This window comes from Amblyomma mixtum, chromosome 2 (genome assembly GCF_055824585.1).
Source record: "Amblyomma mixtum isolate Tamu chromosome 2, ASM5582458v1, whole genome shotgun sequence".
Lineage (NCBI taxonomy): Eukaryota > Metazoa > Arthropoda > Arachnida > Ixodida > Ixodidae > Amblyomma > Amblyomma mixtum.
This window is the reverse complement of record NC_143013.1, coordinates 310,032,165-310,059,770: the sequence shown is the minus strand read 5'-3', so window position 1 is coordinate 310,059,770 and position 27,606 is coordinate 310,032,165. Positions and strand designations below refer to the sequence as shown.

The 27,606-nt window shown below is 45.8% G+C and overlaps 1 protein-coding gene across 2 annotated transcripts in view; it reads right to left on the bottom strand.

Moving 5' to 3' along the window:
* LOC149364946 (ribosome assembly protein METTL17, mitochondrial) overlaps nucleotides 1-16,760 on the bottom strand; it is a 28,431-nt gene extending 11,671 nt beyond the window's left edge. The window contains exons 1-9 of one of the 2 annotated variants that reach the window (XM_089574931.1): nucleotides 16,601-16,760; nucleotides 16,116-16,275; nucleotides 15,321-15,452; nucleotides 14,389-14,494; nucleotides 9,808-9,889; nucleotides 5,347-5,420; nucleotides 4,143-4,237; nucleotides 2,096-2,166; nucleotides 965-1,072 (exon numbers count right to left, since the gene is read on the bottom strand). In XM_089574931.1, the coding sequence (XP_089431057.1) occupies nucleotides 965-1,072; nucleotides 2,096-2,166; nucleotides 4,143-4,237; nucleotides 5,347-5,420; nucleotides 9,808-9,889; nucleotides 14,389-14,494; nucleotides 15,321-15,452; nucleotides 16,116-16,275; nucleotides 16,601-16,681 (909 nt within the window). In that variant the 5' untranslated portion in view covers nucleotides 16,682-16,760. The remainder of the gene's footprint in view (nucleotides 1-964; nucleotides 1,073-2,095; nucleotides 2,167-4,142; nucleotides 4,238-5,346; nucleotides 5,421-9,807; nucleotides 9,890-14,388; nucleotides 14,495-15,320; nucleotides 15,453-16,115; nucleotides 16,276-16,600) is intronic. The other variant, XM_089574932.1, reaches the window with a different exon arrangement.
* Nucleotides 16,761-27,606: the final 10,846 nt, after the last annotated feature.

Genomic DNA, 27,606 nt, shown 5'->3' with positions numbered 1-27,606 from the left:
TTGCAACGTATTGAAGCATACATCGAAATTTTTGTATGCAGTACTCTCTTTCCATCACAATCGCCACATTTGGAAATGACATTAGTTTTTGCCGTGTAGCAGCGCGCAGGAAAAATGACATTAAGTCAAACAAATGTCATTCGATGAGAATGACATTAAATTTGCCGTGTGGCAGGGGTATAATAGGTGTCTGGCACTGATGCAACAAAAATGCAACTAAATTTCTCTGCTTAGCTCTAGAAGACACTGCCCTACCAACACCACGATGAAATTACACAAAAATACTATGTTACCAGCAACAACAAACTGTAGAATATGCACAATATCTTTAGCATGTGCCTGATGTGGCTGAAATGTGAGGCAAGGCAATCAACCACGCACTTACTTAGCCATGATGGTCACACTTGCACATACTAAAAATACCTCACCAGCACAGTCTCTTTGTCCTATAGCCCATTCATAAGAGGCGCTACTCATTCCGACTGAGTCCACTAGGATGAAATTCAATGTAGATCCAACGTTGCTAAGACCAATTTCAATCACAATACAGCTTGATGCTGCTTGGCACAAAGCTGGTTCCTGAAGAGCGACTAAACTTTTGCATCAGATCAAGGAGTTGCCATTGCTACTCTCATGCTAAGAAAAATTCAAACTCAACAAGAGGCCAAACTGCTTGCCTGTACATAATTTGAAAATTACACAGCACTATTTAGATAAATCATTTTTTGTTCGTTCACTCTTCTTTGACTACAAACTCTCTCTTTGCTACAAGTAGCTGTACAAGTAAGGGTGCACACAGTGCTATGTGGCAAGTAACAGTTCCATTGACTAATCAAAGTCAGGTGTAATTAAGTAGCAGCAGAATTTCTATCAGGGTTGGACGTGCCTGCTTGGCAGTGGTATAAATTAAATGCATGTAATCAGCGCGAAAAAAGCAACAGCCCAGCACAGCATCAAGCCTTACCAGGAAGCGATTGGTCTTCCCCCAAAGACTGGCTACAGTTTCCAGCCTTCGTTGTGCATTTGGCAGCTCCATCAAGGTGAATGCACTAACTACGAGGTCAAACGTAATCTGAAGGCAAGAAAAAAGGAACAGAAAATGCAATACATGCACATACAAACAAAAGTTACTGTTCATTTATCTTCCTTACATAAAAGAAGTCCTCCCACAAAACAGTAAATTTCCTTATGCCCTTTATTCAGTTAAAGGGACACTAAAGGGAAATATCAAACTTAGCAGGCCAGGTATATTATTCATCTGGATCTGGATCATTCCTGGCATTTTATTTGTGTGGAAATGTTGCTGCATTGCTGAGAAAATTTGAAATGAAAGCTCCGAGAGCCTTCCCCAATCAGACCACCTACAAAAAGTGAGCACAGTTACGTCACTTCTACGAACTCTCCAACCAATCAAAAGTGCCACTTCTAAAGAGCAGAAATGCGGTCGGAAACCAAAACCAAAAGTCAGCTGTCTCCTGCTGAACTGTGTATTGCTTCAGACACCCCACGTTGGCAAAGCTCAGGTAACGATACCTGCTCCCTGAACAGCAGGTGAAAAAGCAGTTTCAGTGGCTGGATAAATCGTCAGCGCCCAAACAGAATGCCTCATACCAGGCCACACAACAGTTGGTGTTTTTACATGCCAGCATCAGATGTGCAAGTTTTTTTTTAGGGAGACAAGTTGTGATTTTTTGCCACTGTAAAGGCAATAACAGCGCTCTAACTGGGAATATTTTTTCATATCACATAAGGGTCTTCATCAATTATGACAAGGTAGCAATTTTATTCTCACAAACACAGCCACAATGTTTTAAGTCCATCATATCACTGACCAAATAATCCAAACCATGTTTTCAGTGTTATGACTTATTGGCCCAGTATTCAATAGAATTCAATGTTCAAGCATAAGAATATAAAATTTAACTGGGATGAAATGTACTTATGGTTCATAATTCAATACTTGTTTTGATATTTGAAACTATTCGTACTTGAGATAGTTTATGTGTGTATAACCCTCCCTTAGAACAAACACATCACCAGTCTAAGGCTGGTGATGTGTTGCGGATGAACAAGTAAATGAAGAACAAATAGTCACCGTATCAGCAGCGGGAAGGAATTCTCGTTGGAAAAAGGACGGTGACTTCAGCTCTACATTGGCTTTTCCTCCTGAGTTGTGAGAAAGCAACACAACATCCCTTTGAGTAAAAGGGCACTAATAAAGTAAGCAAATTCACGCATAGTAAACTCTTGTAAACATTGCATTGTAAACATTGCAAAGCGAGTCGAACGAGGTGAGAAGAAATCGAAAGTTGCCACTGCTTACTAGATCCCGAGAAGCATGCTGAGCACCATTTTGAAGCGCAAGGCTGACATTCAAGCTAAGCTGGGGAAGAGACCCTGAGAAAAAAAGAGTCTCCGCGATGCTTGCAGTACATGCTTTTGGTTCCGGTGACATACAGGTTCAACCAAAGAGCATGGATGACCTCCGATCTTTTAGCTTTAGCAAAGTGGATGAAGTCTTGAAACGACACCCTGATGGGCCAAAGTCGCAACGTCTGCCTTATCATAGACAACCGCTGTGCCCACCGCTGCAGTGCTAGTTTCAACAACAATGAACTTCACTTCCTGCCACGGAATGCTACGTCAGGTGCTTCAACCGTTAGATCAAAGAATAATCCATGCGGTGATGGTTGACTGTAGAAAATGTCTGACTGAACGGCTTCTGCAGAACCTGAGGACTAGAAGAGACCTAAAAATCCAACTCTTAGGCGCGCCCTGGCCATGCAAAGTGGGCTGTGGAATGATGTAAAAAACGAAACTGTACTACTGCTTCCGACATGTTGGTCTCTGCTATCCTGGAGAAGACAGAGCAAATTCTTTGTCGGGTAAGCTGGATGAAGTCAACGAGGGTCTTGATGATTTGTGGAACTGGTCCGAATTTCTGGGTGCTATTTGTGATGGGCAGCCATAGGCGACTTTGACTCCGCGGACAACAACTTTGAGACCATGGGAGAGCTTGCAGATGAAGACATCATTTCCAATGTCGCAGATAACCAGGACACCACTGATGCAAACTGTGACGAGGACTTGAGAGAACCTGCGCCCATGTGCTTCAACACGCTCCATGTGCTCAGCATGGTTCGTCACTATTGCATGTTGACAAAAGGCTGGGGTCTCAGTCGTTATGAAATGCATGGATAACATTGAAAAATGTGTTCTCTCCGAGGCAATGAAGATGAAGTAACACAAAAAATTTCATGACTATTTTCACTCTGTAATCTGCGTACAGCAAGTGGCTATCGTAGAAATACGTTTTTGTTTTCATCTGAATAAGTTTGTGTATCGTTAAATTTACTGCGACTTTTATATCGAATTATATGCTACTGAACTCGCAGGTGTTTTCTTGAGAGTTTGATATATGCAGGTTTGATTGTATTTGTATTCAATTAGACAGTGAAGCTACAATTTAAAACCTTTGTAAGCTTGAAAAGCTTACAAAGGTTTCGTTTCTAGTGACATGCCTAATCAGTTGACAAAGGACAACTTCAATTTGTCCGCACTGTCTTAAACATGGCTGAGAATCTTCTGACCAAAGTGAAGAGCTCTGATGGACACACAATCACTTGCATGTCATTGTGAATCTTGGGTCAAGGTCTCACAGCACCTAACAGCCACATGCTACATAACTTGCCCCGTCTAGCAAAAAAAAACAAAAAAAAACATGGCAAAATCACACTGGCAGTAACGAACAAAACACACTGTTTAAAAAGCAAACATAACTATATCTGTTGCAGTACTGTTCACAAATCACCCAGCATAATTGATGCCTGCGTCACATGCATTTCTGCGGATACATTTCCAACTACAGTGCAATACAACTCTGCCGAGAGTTGTACTGCAAACAAGGTGAAACCATGTATATGTATGCTGTTGAAACCTCTTGAAACTGGCACCTCTGACAGTGAATTCTACGTCCAAACAGTCAACTATTCTGCGAACACATTAAAGTACAATTTAAATAATGATTTTCAACACCTGTAATTCATCCTTAATGCCCATATGCCCACGCCTCACAGAAATACTGAAGACCAGTTAGCAAGGCAAAGCGAAACCCAGACCAAAAAACATAAGACAGTACTCACCATTGACCAGAAGTCTTGCCAGGTTATGCATATGGTTGGAGATGTCAATGCTGAAGTACTCTTGGCAATACTTCGGCCAGATATTTTTTGCAGCCCTATAAAGAGCCAATGCACATAATTTGAGCTCTAACGAAGCAATGACACAACAGGCCAATGAGCTGTATGCCGTGATTGAAGTAACTAAGCTAGTATATCTAAAGAAAACAGCAAATGCGTAGACGAACCAATCCTTTTCTAGTCGCAAAGGAACCCCATAAAACATTGCTTACTTTTATCTTCATGTATTCCTCTTTGGAGATATAACAGTCAGTGACTGCAAACAAGCTCAATGTAGCTCGACATGCAGATGTCCCAGAAAGGATGGTTCTTCGAAATCAGGCATCTGCTTGAAATCGACGGGCACTCACCTGGAGTACCATTATTGCTAAATTTATTAAATTCCTACACAGGAAGAGCAAAGGTGCAGATTTAAGTATGCAAGCATTAATAAGGGCTTTTACAATAGGGTGACCCTATTAGTTAGGGGCATAGGGGAATAGAGGGGTGCCAGTGTACAGGCGCAGAACAATAATACCCCTTCGGTTATTGTCCTGTGCACTGGCGCCCGGCTGTTCCCCTATGCCCCTAACCAATAGGGTCACCCTATTTTAAAGGTCTCTAATGTCAGGCCTGGCATAAGTATTTACTTTACTTGCTTATTTATTTATTGGTTTACATACCCTAAGGGCCCGGAAGGGCATTACATAGGACTGCTTGATGAATACGAAATAACAAAATTTTTAGAGTACAGGCAAATAAAGAAATACAATAAAAGCCAGAAAAAGACGCAATGGATGAGAGAGCGAAAAAAAAAGAAGAAAAATACAGGACAGACACTGACAGTGCAATAAAAACATGTGGATACAAACCAAAAATGAAATGAACAGAGAACATTTTGTGGGAACACTCTTGTCCCTTTTTTGGACATGGAGCCACAGCAAGGTAATGAACCCTTGAAATAAAGCTAACCCAAATACTAATATAATTGTCATATATATAACTTGTCATTCGAAGTTCATTTTAGGACAGGCCTGCTCAAGACAATGTCAAACAGTCATCACTGCACCACATGAAAAGTTACATATGGAGAAATGGATCGAGAGGCTAATTTTTCACCCTGACATTTTTCCAGTAACATCTTACACGCACAAAAAAAAAAACACACCAATAGCATGTGCCGATGCCTGACCCAAAGTCCATGATGGAAGCAGGGGCAAATGCAGGATCCAGGTGCCGAATCTGCACATGGGCAAAGGAGAAGCCACACATTGCAAAAGTCAGTTTTCAAGTACTGGCCAGAATACAAAAAGAAAAAAATTGCTGACGATTACGTCACTTCCTAATGCGAAATTTGAGCGCAGCTCATCAGCTGTTCCAGCTTTTCGATAGACTGAAGCAAAGAATTCTAGCAAGACATGTATGTACCATTACAGACAACTTGTTATTTTTCACACATATTGCTTCTTCAAGAAACACTCCACTAACAGTTCTTGATTGTCGTGAAGGAAGCTTTGTGGTCGGAGAAATAGATGGATATATGATTGGCTTGCTGCACTAATGCCTGGTTCTCAAAGATGCAAGTATTTCGCTAGGTTGTCACAGCCATGGGAGGCATTACGAGCGAGAGGAATGGGATGTTCTGCCGTATAAGTGGTAAGAAATTCCTGTTTGTCTTTATATCTACATTAAAGTCCCCACCCACCCTGCCACACTGGCAGGTGGCAATTAATGGTTGATCACGAGAGTTCGCTCACCCTTGTCAGCACTAAGGCATACGGCTAGCTCACATCTCTCTCTCATCACCCCACAAACCTATAAGCGCGATCCAGGGGGTAAGGGAGCCAATTATGCGCACTTCCTTTCCTTAAAATGACTGCAGTGTAAAACATTATCCAATGAACACAGTGAACACTGCAGCCCACATCTCTCTCTCATCATCCCACATACCTATAAGCCATCCACTAACCCAGGGAGCCAGTTACGCACATTTCCTCAAAATTACACAACATTGTAATGCAGCACATATCTCTCACATCCCCCACATAGCTTAAAGCACGAATGAGGTGTCCACTGTTCCAAAAGGGCAGTTATGTGCCTCTCCTCTGCTTTCCAAGCTCCCGCTCCATTGGTTTCCCATTGGTTTCGCAGCTTAAGGCGCAACTAAGGTGTCCACTGCTGGTTACAACTGACAACAGTGGCCATGAAAATTTCTGCCAGTATTTATGTGGGCCTGAGGCCCGTGCACGTCAGCCAGTGGTGTATGGGTATCACGTGCTCTTTTTCGCAGCCCCTGAACCAGGGGGATAACAGGTGACACATGCGATGTCAGGTGGCACACACTTGTAGGCATGGCTGCATGACCCCCTCAGCCAAGTGGTTTCAGTTTGGCACATTTATAGGGCCAGAATTTCCTGCACTGCAGAAGAATCACACTTCTCAAAACATGCAAAATTATATGGCTGTTACAAGTGGTGAGCTATGAACCTCTGCTTTCAATCAGGTGCATAAATGTAAATGTAAAACGCTACCTACAACATTTTAGTAAACAGCTAGCTAGTTAACATAGAGTGGTAGTTTCCTCATGCCCAGCACGGGTGACAATACTATGCTGAATCTCTCTTTTTAACTCTCAAAAACATATTTTAAAATATTATTAAATGCACTCTCCCTCATGATCGCGAGCAGATGTAAACATGAAATGTTTTGCAGTACTGGTGCAGCACATTTCAGAGACTGAACCTCGTTACAAGGCAATGTCTTGTCCCAGCCAAACACAATCATTCGTTCACAGCATCGCTCACGCGGCAGAGTGCAGTGCCCTTGCAGTTACAACAGGTACTGTGCCATGCCGAAGGATGGCGCCATACACTCCACATGACTCGATACAGCATTCCTTTGGTATGGTGGTGACACCTATTTTCTAATTGGGAGATGCCATTCCGAATCACATGCATCGCGCCAACCCCTGCAATGGAAAGCAAGGTTCTAAAATTGAATTTTAATTAAGTCTTCGATGTCTGGAAGGAGTATTGGATGCCATCATGTGTTAAAGACACAAAAATACTGATTTCCGCAAAAATACTTTCATGTGGGTAAATGAGACTGTGCTTCAAAATGGCGAAGCTGTCACCACCCTACCAAAGGAAGTTGTACTTTGGCACCCTACACACGAGACCACAGCCACACAGATTGCACAATGTGCAAGGCATTTTTGCTAGCATCAGTTTATTTGTATCTGTGCGTCCATCTCGCAGCAATTTCGACAGCGATTTTGACTACTGCATAAAAAATAGCTTATAAACTGGTTAATATATCTTAATATTTAAACAAAAAAAAAAAGCTGGCTTACATTTCTTGCTTCTATATTTTGTTTCTGCATAGTTTACCGCACTAGAGGCTTCAGAAATACCGTATATACTCATGTAAGGGCCACCCCCGTGTAAAGGCCGCACCCCCAACTTGGCCGCCGGCAATTCGAAAAAAAAAAAGTGAGCCAAAAACTGTTTCACGCGCGCATAATTTTGGCCGTGCAAAAATCGCTACGACCACGAACGTGTCATCCCGTGCGCCGTGCTCGGCCTGGAACCTCACGCAAGCGGTCCATCATCGACGCTAGCTCGCTCGGTGTTCGCACCAGAAAAGATTGACAAAACGTTATGCTGTGAAAAAGCCAGGATGGGGTGCAGGCGTGTTGGGTGTGCCTCACCATGCAAGAAAACGTGAGTGGCACGTTTTTGGGCGGTGACGCGCCGCTCCAAGCCGTCACAAGATCCACACCTTAGATGGATCTTAACTTAGGATCACGTGATATTTGCCAGTAAAGTAATACAGTGATCAAGCAACCTGTCTTACTGCAAGTGGTAATCGCGCAGATCGCAAGGGCACAATCCATACTTTTATTGCATTGTGTATTCGAAGGATTCGTCGCGCCTGCACTAATTCGTCATAAAAAAATGGGTATCGCCACGTAAAAAACGGACACGTAATAGGGCTGCACTGTAGCAAAAATTTTTAGCGGAAAAACGCCGGTTCCATGTAAGGCCGCACCCCATGAGAACCGCGGAAAAAAAGTGCAGCCCTTACACGAGTATATAGGGTAAATGATAGCAACCCACTGAGTTGAGAGGCCATTGGGAACTGCTAAGTGGCACCAGGTATAGAGCAGACTATCAGACCAGAATGCAACGTGAACAACGCCTATGAACAAAACACAACATTTGCCTTTTAACTATAGTATACAACTACTGTGATTCACATTTTTGTGTAACGGAGCCAGCGAAATATATAACCGCAAATCAGCAGCAAAATACGGCATATGGGTGTTTGTAATTCAGTTCGGCCCGATAGGACAAGGGAAATTATGCAGAATAAAGGGACCGGTGGATAAATTTAAGTAGGCTAGTATCAGCACATTAACATGCTCTAATTGTACCAAAGAATGCTCTAAAAGAATCTTTCACTGAAAATGGATGTTTTATAATCATCATCATCATCAGCCTGACTACGCCCATTGCAATGCAAAGGCCTCTACCACGTCTTTCCAATTAATTAATGCTGTCCTTTGCCAGTTGCGGCCACTGTATCACCACAAATTTTTTAATATCATCCACCCACCTAAATTTCTGTCGCCCCCTGCTATGCTTTCCACTCCGTTACCCTTAAGGACCAGCCGTTATCCTGCCTTCGCATTACATGCCCTGCCCAAACCCATTTCTTCCTCTTGATTTCGACAAGGATGTCATTAACCCGCATTTGTTCCCTCACCCACTCCGCCCGCTTTCGACCTCTTAATGTTACGCCTATCATTTTTCTTCTCGTAGCTCGCTGCATCGTCATTAACTTAACCTGAACCCTTTTCGTTAGCCTCCATGTTTCTTCCCTGTAGTGATGGTTTATGAGGGTTTAAAGTCCCAAAGTGACTCAGGCTATGAGGGACGCTGTAGAGAAGGGCTCCAGAAACTTCAACCACCTGGGGTCCTTTAACGTGCACTGACATCGCACAGTACACGGGCCGCTAGAATTTTGCCTCCATCGAAATTTGACCGCCAGGATCAAACCCACGGCTTTCAGGTCAGCAGCCGAGCGCCGTAACCATTGAGCTACCGTAGCAACCCCCCATAGATGAGTTCCAGTAAGATAGAGCTGTTGTATGTGAGTGCTGCCATCTTTTGCGTACTCATGCAGTGTAAGACAGAGGGGAGAGCGTTTGGAGGGCAATGGAAATATTTCATTTTGTAGTGCACAACATCTGCAGTAGCTTTCTGGTCAGTATTCCCGGCTAAGGGACTTCTTATAGGCCCCCTAAAAAAAGTGAAACACAGGGGTCACTACCAACATCCCGTCTTGACAAGCAAACTAATACAGTGATGTCAATACAATTTTTTCGTAGTGGATCTCTGAAGCTAAGCCAAACCACTGTTTTGCATGACTGTGGAGTCCTTTCTATTACTGGCGTTACAAGTTTAAATCGAGTGGGGAAAAAGAAAGTTCACATTTAAATACCATTTTTTCAGCAATAAATGTGTATACTGCTGCCAAAGAAACAACACAGCCATGATGGGCCGAACACTGTTCCATTTTCTTTAAAAAGAACCAAGTTGGGATGTGACTAACATTCTATTCTTACCTCATGAAACACGTCATGGACTACTGCATAGTCGGCAGCAAGCCTTGCCACAAGATAGCTCCGTGCACCAAATTCATCATAGCTGCAAAACAAAGAAAGCAGGTGGAACTAATCGTTACAAAAATATGCAAATTACACAACCACACCAATATGGCATGCAAAGCACTTCCTAGACGTAATGTCAGTACATGAAAGCACTGCTTTGACATTTTGGTTTTATCACGCAACATGCATCCATGCAGAGAAACCGAGGGGTTCTCTGCATACAGTGGTTTAGTGTGTGTGCGTGCATGCATGTGTGTGCACGTGCTCTCTGGAAGCACTCTCCTCCCACCTATGAGTGAGTATTGTTGGGTTTGGGATGCCCCCCCCCCCCCCCCCCCCCCCCCCTGCCTGGGTGGATTAAAGCAGCTCGCGCTCCCCTCCTGCCTAAGTGGATTAAAGGGGCTGCGAAACACTGCCTGGGGGAATACCGGCTATACTTCAGGTGGGTTCTTTATGTCACACAGATGCTGACCTAAAAAGAATTACAGGAATCGATGCACAGGAACGGGAGTTATTCAGTGAAGAAATTTCAAAATACAAGCAAACAAAACGCTGCCCTCAACTCGATTTTGGCGGGGCTTCCCACTCCTATTTCGCTCTCCCAATGACGGCACCTGGCGCAACCAATCAAAACAGCCAGCCAGAGCACGTCGCGGAAGTTTGTACTCCATGGTTGCCTGCTCTCTGTGAGACTGGCAGCGTTGTTTCCATGCCAGAGCGCCCCTGGTGGTGTATTTTTATTTTACTTGCTTTGCAGGGCTTTTATCTAAGACAAACAAATTGTTTTTGTTGATCTAATATAAAACGCAGACAGGTGACAAAATGTGTCTCTATTTATTCACACGATTTGCAGGATATTTACTGTTTGTCCGGTCATCAAGCTCGCTCCAGGTGATGTCATATCCGCTGCTAAAAACCCGCAACTGTGTGGCGACACCATCAGAGCCATGAAGTTGTTTTTGTGAGGACATTAAAATATTAAAAAACGGAATGTACGCGGTATTACCGACGCTAATAGCACCATTATAACTCACTGTATGCAATCAACAGGCAAAACAGTTAACTAAGATTGTGTTTCTGGGCCCCTTTAAGGCAGCGAACTTCCAGGACCGAGAGACCACGGTGGCAGCGGCGAAAGTCAAAGACCGCCGAAGGCCGAAGATGGCGGCGTTCCGTGGCCGAGTTGACCCTCGGGTCGACGAACAGAGTGATGGTGTGCTGAGTGAAAGACAGCAGTATTTAATTACTGAGCCTCTACACTCTTCCATCAACCGAGCTGCGGGAGAGCCCCACGGCCCAACGCCGCCCTGCCGTGGGCGGTATCTCCGGAGTCCACGTCTGCTCATGCGATTGGACGTCATCCTTAGAACTATATTCCCCAGACAGGGATCTGAGGAATCCGTGCGTTATTTAACGGGCGTTGTTTACAGGACTCCAGGGCACTCCTGTTGACTCCTGAAGACGTTCTCTTTCACTGAGAATCCCTCTCAGTTACCCTTTTTGTAAATAATGTAAATATTCCTGTATGAAGTTCTCTCCTTTTCCTTGTTTTATCTTCGTAACCCCGTCTCCCGCCTTCCTCGTCCCTTCTCCGGCCCGACCACGCTCACCCGATCCTAATAGTATGAGCCCTTATACACCCCTGCCATCCAGAAGGCCTTCACCCACCCACCCGCCTAGGCTCACCAGAAGCCCATGCAGCCCCAGACTGAAAAACCAATGACGAACTCCAACTCACAGAGGCAATGAAAATGCAGTTAATGTAAAAGCGAAATGTAGAACCAATCCTGCCACTGCCGATTTATCGCATCATATCATATGATCGCCTATGCATTTTTTTCGCTTAATTTCGTCTCCTTAGTTATTAAGCTGAAGTTCACTTGGCACTGGCACTGTTGGGAATAAAAGTGGTGTATGCCACGCACCTTTGCGTGGCTCACTTCTTTTGCAGCACTTTTTGTCGCTTTCACCAAGCAGGATAACCACAGACTGAAACAAGTAAGCTGACATATCTCCTGATAAAAATGGTAATGTCCTCAATTCTTTTAATAGCAAGCATTAATATGAAGTGGAAACTATAACCGCAGCCCTTCATTTTCAAGCTCTACATTTTTTTTTTTTTTTTAGAAAATTAAAGGGTTATGAAAGCAATATTCAAAAACTTTTTGCTGGGCAAGCCAGTGTATATTATAGAAAGAAGTGCCAATACAAAGAAATGCAAGAGCGAAACAAATACATACTTGTCCGTGTCACTGTCTTGCATTTGTTCAAGTTGGCACTTCCTTCTGGGCAGAATAGCGTTTGATTTCTCCCGAGTTCAAACTGGGCAGAAATCAGGTCATTAAAAAAAAAAGTTCCATGATTTGAGCTCCATTCGATAATCTATTTTTCCACCAAAAACAATGCAGTATTAGCTATTGATCTTTTGTGGGACATTACATGCCCGTTTTCTGCTTGTTACTTTCATACAAAATCTAGAAACAACTGGTTGTAAAAACAAAATGTTTGCCAATTCAACTATTTCATTTATTCTCATTTATTGCAGTTAGTCTGTGTGTACTTTGCCACTGCCATGTGCAGCGCTTTTGCACCTTTGTTCGACCTCTCAGCTGTTGATCACTGCTAAACCATTCAGTTAACATCACAGTGACCATTTTAATTGTACAAGAGCGTTGCAGCAGTATGCTGTTGGCGTGGGTAGCATTACATAAAATGATGCCAACAGGTCGTTCGGTCAGTCCCTTTGTTCTGATCCCTCACTTCTAAGCATACTTTTTCGAACGTACCCTAGGGTTAAGCCAAGCTATTAATAGGAAGCGTTAAAAAAGATTAAAGATCATCAACATTTAACACTTCTCATGAAGAAGTACAAGACATCCGCTAGTTTACGTGCTGTTCCGTCAGCTTTGTGCTCTGGTAAATTACATTTTCCTGAAGGTTCATTTTAGGATAGAAATTTGGTTTACAGGTTTTCAGGAAATCTGTTTGTGCTGCAAGGATAGGGTAAAACTAGGTTTTACCTGAGAACAAAGGGCTGTAACTATAACCGAACCTCGGACGACCTACACCCCTTGCTCAACAGCACATCCTGCTGTATGTAAGCACTGCTTACACACAGCAGCCACTGAATTTCTGTGCCCATCGAAAACAAGTTAACCCTTCAATCCACACATGTACAGCCATGAAGGCAGTGCACCAGGAGCGGGATGGCAAGGTCTACAGTGTGTACGATGTACTTCAAGATAAGAGCTTGTTCAGAAATTTGAATACCAGTGCGCTTGAGACAATAAATAAAACACGTACCATGCCACCAAGTCACATGACCACTCTCTCAATGGCTGTCACGAGACTACCTGTTCTAATGGTGAGCGGAGTAGACAAAGAACTAGAGAAGAGGCGAATGTGAGTGAGTGTGTGAGTATTCATTGAGAGCCAGCCACAGTGGTGAAGCTAACCCGGCTGCAGCTCTCACCGATTCACACAGAACAGTGGGGTTAAATGGTGAAACGTACCACTTTCAAGTTATTCAAAGCTAATATATTTTCAGGCTTCTGAGCATTTAGATAAAGCTGTTCAAATTCAAGCTTTTCATAGCCATCAGTACGCGAAAGAAAATTCTCCACGTAGCAAGACATGCAAGGAACCACAAAAGATTCACTAACATTTGTAAAAAGTGCATCAGTAATGAGCAAGCCACTCACTCACTCACTGCTGGTGATTCAGGTGCACCTATTTAACTTAGGGATTGCTATTTAACTTACAGAGTGCACATAATCACCAGCTTTCCAATCCAGAAAAAGTATTTCTGGGCCCGTGTCAATGGCACTTTTCTCAAAAACTAACCACTCGCTGCTAAAGCAAGCACCAGTAATTTTGTACATGAAAAGAAACCACCAATGCATTTTAAGACTGGACAGTTTGTCTGCCTGCTTTGATGTTTTGTTCTGCTGCTTTCATAGTGACTGCCCATAACGTGGCGACTTCCTAGTGAACTGTGCACAAATGTCAGCAGCGACAGTAATGCCTCTTTTGGATTGTTTGCTGGTGCACAATTACAAAAATTGATTATGCATCAACTACCACTGCACTAGGGTCAGATGGCAATATGGCTAGCTACAGTGACACACCCACAGGCATATACAAAATACGGCATAATCTCGTATAAAGGCCGCGTCCATGTATGGGCTGCACCCAGTTTTGGACTAGATAACTGAGAAAAAAATGTTTTTTTAATTCATGTATTGGCTGGACCTTCAAAATGCACACCCGAAATTTAAAAAAAAGTGCGGCCCTTAGATAATTTTATAAGGTAAACTACACAGAAGTCAATTCTTAAGTGCATATAGAAGATGGTAAGCTAATACTACCAAGTGATTCACTTATATATATATATAAAAAAAAAGCTGACAGCAACACTGCTAAAAGTGCAGAGTTATTTCTATCAATCTTTACTAAAACTGCTTTTACTCTAAACACTGTTAATGAATTCTGTGCAGTTAACTGTCCTGGACTTTAAACCATAGGTTCCGTACTCACTTCATGGGCTTCCACAGTCTTATTCGTCGCTTCAATTTCTCAAACACCACTTTTTTTATGTCCTCTTCAATAAGGTCTCTTTCCTCTTGGCTCATGGTTTCAAGAGCTGCAAACAATAACATTCTTCTTTATGTACACTAAATCAGCAATTTTTGTCTGATGCTGCAGAACATCACACCAATCAAGTGTGATCTGACGTGCTGCTTCAGTCAAGCTCTCTCTCTGATTGCACTCATTCTGTAATGTGCCCTGAGTGCTGAAAAAATGAGTCAAAAATTCACTGCAGTCATTTTAACATACATCATGCTGATCAGACCAAAGCATCACTTCAAGTTAATAATCGGAGTCCATAGCAGATTAATTAAATATTGAAATGCAAAACAATCAACTGAATTTGGTTGGGTTTATGGGGTTTAACATTCCAAAGTGACTCGGGCTTGTGGAGGGCATCAGGTAATTTCGACCAAATGGAGTTCTATAATCTGCACTGGCACTGCGCAGTACACGGGCCTCTAACATTTCGCCTCCATCGCGGATGGGGTAGAACCCGCATCTTTCTGGTTAGCAGCAGAGCAACATAACCACTGAGCCACCACACCGGCTTGATCATCAACTTTATTTAATGTACCTCACAACCCCCCACCTGGGTCTGTATAATAAGACGATTCTGAAATTGATTCCATTCCATTATTTAATTTGCCACCAATTACCATTGGTTGAAGCAATGCCAGGTTTGCATTCACTTTTCGTTACAGGCTGAAGCCCAGAATGTGGCACTGCTGCAGCCGATGGTGAAAGGTGGGATACCAAAGAATTGAATGGAATTCAGGATCTTTACACCATACCAACCCAGATGTTTACTACTGGGATGTGCATCCAACATATGCTACTGCAAGCAGATGACTGCCATGCATGATGGTAAAGCAACCTACCATTCCCAAGGAGCTTCCTCTCAATGTTCATGGCCCGACCTCTGATCTCGTCATTCTCTGTTGGCAGGTGTCGAGACCAATGCTGATTACGAATCAACAGTGCTGCCTCGCGCAGGTGGGTCATGTTTTGAGCTACAGTGCAATGAGACAAGTTTGGAAACGAAATAAGAAACAAGCAAGCAAAACGCATCAAAGTGTTATTCATGCAAAACATATTCTTCCCGCTTTAAAACTGCCACCTGAAATATACTTCTCACAGTCTAAGTCTTCTGAATAAAACCATGAACAGCAATTCTATTGTGTAATAGAATACTTTCCTTGCTAAAGAATACTTTCCAAAAGTGAAAACGCATACTGGTTCTGAATAAGACTCTGGTACACAAACAAACACTGCACACAATGCAGTTCCAACGGATCGAGGAGCCAAGTAATTGAAGACATACGACATACATCTGAAGTAATACGACGCAAACGAACAGGTCGACTCAGAGATGTCCTTTAATTCTCCGAGATATCTACTGATTTAAATCTGGAGAGAATGCAGTATTTCTTGGGTGACACATTTTACCCAGTTGTTATTTGCAAGGCTAGCCACTCAGCGGAAGTCATGGCAGCATGTTCTCTCGTGTTTATACTTTTGGTATGCACAAAATTCGCTCACTACCAGCGGTGGTGAGCACGCGTCGCACTCGAAACTCACAACGCGTGCGTCCTCAGGTTCAACAGTGTTTCATGTTGTTTTATCGCAAAGCAACCTTGTTCAAGACCGTTACTGAATTGCCTGAAGCAACTCACTTTCCAGAACCCTACTGACTGCGGCCAGCAGTTTCTCTGGTAGCTTGACCTGAACCCGCTTTCTGGCGCCAGGGTGATGCTTGTGTTTGAGTTCGGAAGTCTCAAGAGACTCGGTGAGATTTGGGGGAATCGAGACAGCACTGCTCACCTTCGTTATTCTCTGCACAAGAAACAGCGAATAGAACACAACGATCGTTAATGTTTTAGAACGTGTCTGAATTTGTCAAACCGTTGCTAAATCAACACTGGCATACATACTAACATTGCTAGCGAAGTTACTAATCGCTGTCCTCTTACTCGCTCACGTCAATCAAAACTTTGCTGCCATAAAAGCACTAGGACATGCAATAAAAACTTCACAAGTTTCGGTCCATACAGCATTTATACAATTAATAAACAAAAAAGGGAATCCCAAGCAATGCGGGCGACATTGACATTCCAGGAATATCGACGTGCATTTCAGCTCGAAAAAATGGACAACTCACCCGGACACTACAAATGCAAGATGGCACTCTCAAGCACACCGCCAGCGAGCGTAAGTGGCTCATTTTTTGAAGCGTTACCATAAATCAAAAGTGCACACCAGAGCCCACAGCACGCACGCACATGGCACTCAGCAACGCAAACAAATGGGATTCTCGGATTGGCTTCGAATGGCTTCGGTTTCTGCGTTATGGCAGCTTGACAAGTTTCGTTTCTGGTTGCCTTGGGTGATTCCTTACCTAATCTCTGTTGCATGTTTTCTTCACTACAAAAATGTGAAAGACACTACTATGCGTGAATAATTGTGTGGTATTTACCTGCAATTGCTAAATAATTTACATTTGAATTTTCCTGTAAAGTGATTTCGGTTTCGGTTTCAACGTTTGTGTAGCACGCAGGCATGTGGGAAAAAGGAATGAATAGTTTATTGTGTTGTTGTTGTTGTGACTGGGCACGGGCCTGCCTACTGGCTCGAGCCGAGCCAACATCACTGCCGCGTGCAGATAGAGGAGAATTAAAATATCAGAGGAAATACAAAAATAAAAGAAACGACGCTCGTCGCAGCAACAACCGCGTCCGCCGAAGCGGACGCTGCTGAAAAAACAGATAAGCGGCCGAAGCCGCGATCGTTCCACCACCTGCAACCTGTTCCTGAATAGTTTATTAAGTAGAGCTCCAGAATTTGTACCGGCAGCTGCTGAGCTCAGACATGCGCAGTGCTCGTCTTGTGCGCGCGTGCCGATGACGATGCACTGTGCCACAGTTTGAACTGTGGTTGTGACGTGAAAGTGTCGTTATATTCTTTCTCCATGCGTAGCCATGGGTTATATGGAGATCAGTGGCTATATGCATTCTTCTTTCCTCCATGGTTATATGTTGCATAAGACATGGAGATCAGGGGGGTAAAGTCATACAGTTTCTTACTATTACCTAGAGTACAGAGGGAATGCTGGCGGAGCCGCACTTCAGTCATTATGGACGCTCAAAGCATCATAGGGCGGTGAGCTACTTGGTGCGAGACAGTCGTATTTTTTCGGGAACATGGACTGTCACTACTAAGACATTTCATTCCGAAAACGCTGTTCATGTGTGCGCAGACAACATTGGCGCGAAGGCAGTGTGCAAAAGCCATAGTAGCAAATCCGCAACAGCACACAACGCCAATAAAAGGTTACTCTTTCCCGGAACGCCATTAAAAAAAAAACCTCTTGAAATGTTTAAGCAACATTTTTTTAGAACATATATTTTTTAAAAGTGCGCCTGTTAAGTACGAAATATTAGTTTTTGTAGAGTTCAATATTTGGCCAATAGGAGAGCTAGCCATCTCTTATTTTGAACAAACTTTGCATTTGCCATGCTTTTCTGCTCATTTGTTGCAATCATTAGAAAGGATATTCAATGTTAGGAGATTCTTGATTATCGAACAGCGTTCATTTTTGCATTATTTTTCGGCCAAAAGTTGTAGCTCTGCAGTCGGTAGCTCACCACAAGCCCATGCTTTGAGCGCCCATAATGGCTGAAGTGGTCTTGAGGGGGCTCTATGCAAACTCCCATAGATGGAGCGCCAGCTTTCCCTCTTGGTGATAGTAAGAAACTGTATGGATAAAGTTGAGCTAGCAAAGCGGTCCACGCATGGAGGAAGGAAAGAACTAGATCTGCCCCTTCTCATGGGCGTCCGGAGGGGGGGGGCAAGGGGGGGCGGTTGCACCCCCCTGGAAAATCACTCACTCGAACCGTGAGTGATGGCCGCACACCAGGGGCGGTGGTGCGCTCAGTCAAAAGGGTAAAAACAGCCCCGCATGGTCACATCTGCGAAATGCCGCGTCCGGGCGTGCGTCGTTCCGCCGTTTTCAAACCACGCCATCGTTAGCTCAACTGAAGGGCGACCTGTTCCAGACATACAGCGGCACCGGCGAGCATGTGTTTCGAGCCGCCTTGAGATGGGTGTCTGTTTCTTTGATCTCTAGAGAGATAGCGACACGGAGGCAGACAGTGCACGGGGCATCTTGTTTTCGCCTATGTCGTTACGCCGGTCACCGATGAATTCTTAAAGGGGTGGAGACACCAAATTTGTGGTTCGCGCGTTCTTAGTTTCAAACGTTTCTTATGGCTCCAGGAAGCATGATACACACTCAAAGATTCATATATTCACAGTGAATAATTTATTATAGCATTTTTAGGTGAACGATATTCGGTTTCGGTTTCGAAACGCCGAGTTGTACAGTGACGTCACAGAGGGGGAAGATCCTTCCTCCATGGGGAAGATCAACTGCTTCGCTTGGTCACGTGGGCCCACAAAAGTTGTGACGCACCTACTGCTGCATCGTCTGCTTTCTCACGTGCTGACCAGCGCATGAAAGCAAACTGCATGTCTAGTCCCAGCAGCTCGACATATTTCATTCCAATGAGTGAGGACGTCAATTTTTGTTTTGTTCGCGCGCTAATATCGCCTTCGCGGGTTCGCGTGAGGATGCGAAACACTTTGCAAAATGCCAGTAAGCATCGCTGCGCCGCTCTACCCAACCTGCGCCCACAACCGCGGTGTCACACTTCGCTGCCGTGCAGCAGTACCTGAGCGCTGCTTGGGATGGTGTACAAATATCACAAGAAAAGACAAGATCGCCTTGTTATCAGAACTGCCAGCTATATTCGAGCAGCGACAAAGCATGTCTGCTTATGTTGGGAGCTTTCGGCAACGGCACCGCTCGCGGGCGCTCCGGGCGACGAGCTCTGCTGCTGCCTGGCTGCCGTGGTCGTCACTAGGCCTATAGCCTGTTTAGCAAGCGGCCGGCGCTTCGGAAGTCGCCTGCGCTATAATAAAAGGCCTACTTTTCACAAATAGCTGTAGTGTTAATAGAATCATCTCACAATAAAATATTAGTATGGTCAAACTCCTCTACGCCTTCGGCAGCGGAGCGAGCGGGCGCCAGGCGAGCCGGACCCCAACGTCGCGCCAGCGGCAGCTGCTAGGCGCGGTTGTGAGAAATTTGCTCATATCACAGTTGTTACCTCTACTAGCAGCTCAGTATTGGTCAGCGATCCTCAAAAATGACACTTTTTTCACATTTCTTGTCCCATGGTTTATTATTTACGTCAAGAACACTCTTTAGCTCGCTTTTATGACGTCGGCAGACGGTATCCAGGCTGACCTACCGGCCGGCAGACTCGGCGCGTACTTCACGTCCGCACAAGAAAATACAAAACAGCCATGCTACCAGAAAGGATGCTTTCTAGATTCGAGATACGACAGCATGACTGTGTTTAAAGTCGATCTTTCGGCAGCGACACTGCCTGCGGCAACGCCGGCCGACGACCTGCGCGCTGGTCCCAGACTGCCCTAGTCGTCGCTAGGCCTAGCTGCTTTCGCATATCGACTCCGCAGCTGAGGGCGCTTCGGGACTGGCCAGCGCTCAGAAACGTGCTCCGCTCGGCACCCCTTTACTGTGAACTCGTCCCATAATAAAAGATATGTTCGATTTCCACGACGTCTTCAGCAACAGAGCTAGCAGACGGCAGGCGAACCGCACCAGGTAGCAGCAGCACAGAACCGGCTATGGGATGAAATTTGCTTGCATCGCAGTCATCACTTCTACCAGGAACTCGGTATTTGCCAACGATCGTCAGAAACGATGCATTTTTGATATTCATATATCCCAGTGTTTGCTATGAACGTGAACAAACAATACTATCGCGTTCTTCAGATGCCGGCGGCCGGCACGAAGACTGGCGCAGGCCGCCCGGCTCCAAGGAGTGCCGCTCTCCGTGCTCGTATTGCCTGCCGCTTCCCGTCGTTGCGTTTGCCGCGAGCGGCCCGCCGTTGACATCTAGCAGGCCGGACGCAGGCGACGAGCTGCGATCGGACGTTGCGACGCTGTTCGCAACAGCGCGCCGCAAACCGAGCGAGTGGCGGTTAGCAGCAAACGCGGCTCGCTGGTGCGTCGACTGCGCTCACGCGGCTGTGCCCCGCTCATCGTACGTCACTGTATTTTGGTATGACGTCACTAAAACTAATTTTTCTTTACCCCTTGTGACGTCATGGTTGATGGCGCTAGCGATGGGTCTAGATCGTGAGAGTGAGCATTTAGGTAATCTTTGGAAGCAAATTAAAATATTTTTTAAACGTTTGTTGCGTCCAACATCTGGCTGTGAGCGCCCTTGCATACATAGGAATCCAATAGCAGGCTTTTTATAGCTTCAAAATTCGGTGTCTCCACCCCTTTAAAGGGGTAGAGACATCAAATTCTAAGGTTGTACAAAAGACTGCCATACGTTTCCTTTGTATGTGAGGACCATAAGAGCGAAGTATTAAATTTAAGGGAGGTCTAGAACATATTTTAATTTCATTTTAAAGTTTGTGAAAATGCTCACTCTTGAAGTCTGAGCCATCGCTAGTGCATCAGTGTGACGTAGGAACAGAGAAGAAAACACAAGCAAGTATTTCCTACGTCATTGCACAGTTTTCTGACGTACGGGACCAAGTTTTGCGGTTTCGCGGCCTAGCAACCTTGGTTACGAGTGCTCACGAGTTTTTTTTTTTTTTTTCTGCACGCTCGCGAGCGCAATGGTGCTTTACGCCTGGCGTTGCCGCAGGCGATGTCGTTGCCGAAAGATCCACTTTTGCAGAGGCATATTGCCCGTGCTCTAATGTAGGAAGCATTCTCTAGTATCATGGATGTTATGTATTTTCTTGTGCGAACGTGAAGTACGCCGAGCATGCCGGCCGCCCGGCCAGCCTGGATCCCGTCTGCCGGCGTCATAAAAAGGAGCTAAAGTGTGTTCTTGACGTAAATAATAAACCCTGGGATAAGAAATGTGAAAAATGTGTCATTTTTGAGGATCGCTGACGAATACTGAGCTGCTGGCAAAGGTAACGACTGTGATACGAGCAAACTTTTTGCCACAACCGCCTCGCAGCTGCCGCTGGCCCGACGTTGCGGTCCGGCTCGCCTGGCGCCCGCTCGCTTCGCTGCTGAAGACGTCGTGGAGATTTACCATACTATTATTTTATTGTGAGATGATGCTGTTGACAGTAAAGCGATGTGTAGAGTAGGCCTTTTATTATAGCGCAGGCGACTTCCGAAGCGCCGGCCGCTGCGACTTCGATGCGGAAGAGGCTATAGGCCTAGCGACGACCACGGCAACCAGGCAGCAGAAGAGCTCGTCGCCCGCGAGCGATGCCGTTAGCTCGAAACATAAGCAGGCATGCTTTGTCGCTGCTCGAGCAGTCTTTCTGAGGGACTGCTGTACGGCGGCGAAGTGCGACACCGGTTGCGGGCGGAGCTTGGGTAGAGCGGCGCAGCGATGCTCACCGCTCCGTGTCCCTGCTTGCAGTGGGGCTGCAGTGGCTTGATGAATGTTGCTGCGCGTGCATTATTTGTCTAAATAATGATTCCACTTCCCGCTCTGAGCTCGCTACTTGTTTTTGGTCGGTGAATGTTTTCGCTCGGCCACCGATATGCCCAAGGCACGTCGGCCAACGGGTCTCGTTTTGGTCGGCGGCGTTGTCACACTAGGACGACGCTTGGTCGTTGGGGCGTCGTCGTCGGTGCAGTGTGACTGGCTAGTCGGGGAACGACCAGGTTGGCCGACGCGACCGTCGGCGTCGCTGTCGCGTCGACCTCGGGGTCCCGTCGGCCTAGTGTGAACGCGCCTGAACTGCGCGCTGGTCCCAGGCTGCCCTAGTCGTCGCTAGGCCTAGGTGGTCTCGCTTCCGCAGTTGACGGCGCTTTGGAAGTCGACTGTGCTATAATAAAAGGCCTACTCTTCACATCGCTTTAGTGCGAACTCGTCCCATAATAGAACATAAGTTCGATTTCCACGACGCCTTCATCAACGGAGCTAGCAGACGAGCAGCGCGCACGAAGAAGCAGCGTCGAGCTGTCGGGATGGGACAACGTCGGCGTGAGGTCGGCGCTGTTGTCGGCAGAGGGTGACACACGGGTCGGCCGACGGCTGCTACCTCGGCGACGCGACGGCGATGCGCTCGTCAGGCGACGACCGGTGCTCGGTCGGCGTCTGCGCAGTGTGACAGACGCGCCGACGGCACGAAAATCGCTGCCGCCGACCATCGCCAGACTGAAATCGGCCGATCGTCGGCGTAGTGTGAACGCGCCTTTACCATCTGACGTTGCCTACACGCTCGGTGTTCGCTGGCACAATCTGAGCTGCGTCGGGCCTGACGCCTGCCTCCTCTTCGGAATCGCTGGCCAGCGGATCAAAAATGAAGTGGTTGTCGGGGTTCGAACCGCAGCGTCTTCTTCCTCGTCTGCGTCATCCCGCGATGCCTCATAATCGGTGTCTTCGCCGAAATAAAACTCTTCTTTCCGACTCGGAGCTGTTCGACTTGCCCTCCGCCCGGCTCTCCGTGTTTACGCGCACCACGTGCGTGTCAAGCAGACGACATGCCTACACGACGTCACGGCTTTCCGGGCCCACGTGACAACGCATTGTCTGGTTTTTGACGTCATGAAAGAGCCTGGCAAAACCTGGCAACTACGAACCGAAACCGAAACTGCTGGGTACAAATAATACGATTATTAATTATATAATGCGAGTTCATGCTTCTAAGATGGTGTTCCATGCTCACTGAATCGCTACGCATTATTTACAACCCAGAGATACAACACAAAAATTTGGTGTCTCTACCCCTTTAAGGAGGGAAGGACAAATCAGCCGTGTCCATCCCCGCTTTGTCGGGCTGCTCAGGGGCAAGCGGGCGATGAGTTGGCGCCGCCGCCGCTCGCTGTCTCCTCCGATCCACGAGTAGCGCAGTTCGGTAGAAGCGCCGCTTTCAGAATCTCCGGCAAAGGGGATTAGCTGCTTTTGTTCACGGCGACGCAGTCTCCCGAGGCGCCCCCACACCAGCGTTCTTTGCGTCTTCTGTGAAAACCAGCGCCTTTGGTCAACGCAGCCCGATGGCGCCTGCCTGGCTCGCCTGTCACCTCTGGCTGGGCCTCAAATCACAACAGCGCCCATGTACTGTGCGTGTCAGTGCATGGTAAAGAGACCCAGGTGGTAGACATTACCCGGAACTCTGTACTACTCCATCCCTCATAGCCTGAGTCGTTTTGGGGCTCTGAACCCCATAAAAACACAAAAACAAATTTTCCGACCGGAGTGGCGAGTGTCCCTTCCCCTCGGAAGTTGCGCGGCGTTCCTTTCACCCCCAAAGTGCGCATTCGGGGATACTGCGGCAAGTAAGCCCTCGCACGTGTGCGCGCCTCTGTATTTGTGCTTGGGTGTTTTTAGTGGCCGGTTGTCAGCGAAGCTGAGAACAACCAAGACAGCGGACGAGAAAACGACGAGCGGCGAGCAGTGTGTGTGGGGTTGCTCGACTGTGCGGATGCGCAAGCAAGATGGAGCGAGGTGTATGAAGCTGCGAGCGTGCATTTATCTTGTAAATAAGTTTTCGTTGTATATATAGTCATCTTTTGTTTTCAACGTACGCGTTCAACAGTTTTTCCAATCAATGTGTATGATGAGTGTGCACCGAGAGCGTGTAATGAAGCACAGAAGTGAATTTATCACACGTGTAATTACGCAATTCGCCCAGAAAAATCCGAGGCGCCTACAGTTGCTGTTCAAGGAAGACTGACTGAGTGACTGTAGTTGCGTGTTTGCGAACATATTGTGCTGTGTGCTGGTCATCAATCCGGGTGAGTCGAGAACCCGTATGCAGGAAGACTGAGCACTCTTCTCCACGAAGTGATATAGCATCTTTTTGCATTTTTTATTAAATTTAGTTGTTTCTTCGTTGATAAACTCCAATGTACCTCTCCTAGCCGCGCTTTAATTTGCTGTTTGTAATTTTTCTTTCATGTGTGCATTTTGTTTAATTTTTATTTATATATAAATAAATAAATTTACTCCGCAAATAGCGCCTTTTTGCTACGAACATACCCCCCCCCCCCCCCGGGGCACCAACGGGGCCCCCCCCTGCAAAAAATTCTGCGGACGCCCTTGCGGGCCCTTCTCGCTACCTAAATTTTGATTCCAACCACCCTACTAGCCGCAAGCAATCTGTCGTCTCCTTTCTTCTGAGAAGATCAAAGGCAACCTGCTCCTCCAAAGCAGAGAAGAAAGCAGAAGAGGCCACCGTTCTCGCCGACCTACAGAAGAATGGCTACACACGTGGCTTCATTCAACGCGTTGGTCGCCGTCAGGCTCAGAGGACAGGGAGAGCAGCTAACAATGAAAGAACGAAACGCGCGCGCGAGGTGCTTCCATACGTGAGGGGAACCAGCGAGGAGCTTGCACGCATTCTGGGAAAATATGGAATCTACGTTGCTCACAAACCTTTAAGGTGGCGGTTCCACTGCCGCCATCTTGCGAGTAGTTCATATTCTGCCACCAGGCTACGACACTGATCCATCACTGAGAAAGTGTCTACCCGTCTTGCCCCCAGCGACCCGAGACTGGTTTTGGTTGAGATGTTGAGATACGTGTCCGGTCCTTTCTTGACCCGTGCACCCGTGCTGCGTGAAGGCTTTTCTTTTGTTGCTGCGCCTGCCTTCAGAGGATTACAAACGAACCATGGCAAGCCCGGCTGCTAGTCCCCGTCGTGCGTGGGGGGAGGTGTTGGCTGGGGTGCTTCCGCATGCTTCTTTCTCTGCCTGTCCCTCGCCAAAGCCAAAGAGAGTGGGGCTTCCTTTATTCGGTCTATGGTTCCCGAAGGGTGAAGGGAAAAAGTTGGAGAGCCGGGCAAAGAGGGTACCGTCTTTGTCCAAACGGCGTCAGAGGTGGGGTGATCCTTGTTCGGGATAAGGATGCCAGCACGGGAACAGAGGACCGTTTCCTTCGCTCTCTTGTTTAGCCTTGGCTAAATAGCCGCAGAAAGCTGTACCGTCGATGTTACTATCTGGAGGGCCTCCTTTGAGGGAATGTGCCGTTTCGTTCTTGAGTTTTACCCGACTACAGACTTTCCTGTTTTCAGTGTCGTGACATATATTAGTGGGAGCAAAGAAAAAGAAAAAAATAATGCTGCCCAGCCCGCATCGCAAAAGGCACAACGTCGACACAGTGGAAACTTGGGAGAGTTAGTGATAATTGTCGACATAATTGCACAGAGCAAATTAGTAAGTAAGCGAAAAGAGGAAGCGGACGCCAAAAATAAGGAAGGTGTGGAATAAAGAAAATTAATTATGTTTATGTCCCATGTATATATTTCTAGCGTTTTTTGTTTTGTTTTGTTTTTTCAATGAACCTTATAGTTGAAATAGGTGCCTTTCTTGTGTCCTTCCTTCTGCCCTCGTCTTTTGCGCGTTCAATCACTTCGTCACTGTTGATGCATAGTAATATTAGTAGTAGTCGGAACACTCCTGCTCTAGAGTGTAACCCGCTAACTATAGCGCTGAAAAAAAATATTTTTTATCAAATGATATTGCATCTATGATAAGAAAACTATAACAAAGACAGCTATACAATTTAGTCAACGCTCAGCGTATGCCTGTCCAACCTTATAAACTATGGTTGGTAAAGAAAAAGGCAGAGAGAAGTGGGCAATTGTCAATTTCTGTTTACCCTTGAGATGAATCGACATTGCGCAAGAGACGTGAAATTGCTATTGAGAGGGTTAGCACCGCAGGTTGTCGGAATGTGTTTACCTCAGAAGCAAATATTCGTCGTACATGCGGCGGCACCTTGCAACCAATACCCATGTATATATTTCTAGCGTTTCTTGTTTGTTTTTTTCAATGAACCTTATAGTTGAAATCGGTGCCTTTCTTGTGTCCTTCCTTCTGCCCTCGTCTTTTGCGCGTTCAATCACTTCGTCACTGTTGATGCATAGTAATATTAGTAGTAGTCGGAACACTCCTGGTCTAGAGTAACCTGCTAACTATAGCGCTGAAAAAAAAAATTTTATCAAATGATATTGCATCTATGATAAGAAAACTATAACAAATACAGCTATACAATTTAGTCAACGCTCAGCGTATGCCTGTCCAACCTTATAAACTATGGTTGGTAAAGAAAAAGGCAGAGAGAAGTGGGCAATTGTCAATTTCTGTTTACCCTTGAGATGAATCGACATTGCGCAAGAGACGTGAAATTGCTATTGAGAGGGTTAGCACCGCAGGTTGTCGGAATGTGTTTACCTCAGAAGCAAATATTCGTCGTACATGCGGCGGCACCTTGCAACCAATACCCATGTATATATTTCTAGCGTTTCTTGTTTGTTTTTTTCAATGAACCTTATAGTTGAAATCGGTGCCTTTCTTGTGTCCTTCCTTCTGCCCTCGTCTTTTGCGCGTTCAATCACTTCGTCACTGTTGATGCATAGTAATATTAGTAGTAGTCGGAACACTCCTGGTCTAGAGTAACCTGCTAACTATAGCGCTGAAAAAAAAAAATTTTTATCAAATGATATTGCATCTATGATAAGAAAACTATAACAAATACAGCTATACAATTTAGTCAACGCTCAGCGTATGCCTGTCCAACCTTATAAACTATGGTTGGTAAAGAAAAAGGCAGAGAGAAGTGGGCAATTGTCAATTTCTGTTTACCCTTGAGATGAATCGACATTGCGCAAGAGACGTGAAATTGCTATTGAGAGGGTTAGCACCGCAGGGTGTCGGAATGTGTTTACCTCAGAAGCAAATATTCGTCGTACATGCGGCGGCACCTTGCAACCAATTCCGATCAACTTCGACGGAATTTTGCCAAGGCTCACAAAAATGCAGTATACAGATGCATACCATTCACGAGGCGGACTCGAGACTTTTTTTATAGACATTGTACGAAGAAGAACAGGGGGGGGGGGGGGGGGGGGGTGCAGCAATGCTGCCAAGAAAAAGGGGTCGGCTACAAAGCGATAGTTCTGTAGGCACTTAGGGCGACCCCCTCCCCTCTCTCGTCTGGACCCTCAACTGCGTGCTCTTATTCATTTTAGACGTACGTCTTTCTTGTATCCAGTTTGCATCATTAGGTTGCTTATTCCCTCCAGAATTTTCCATCGCGTGCTGAAATGTATATCTTTCTTGCCTTGCGTCGATTTGCCTCGATTTGG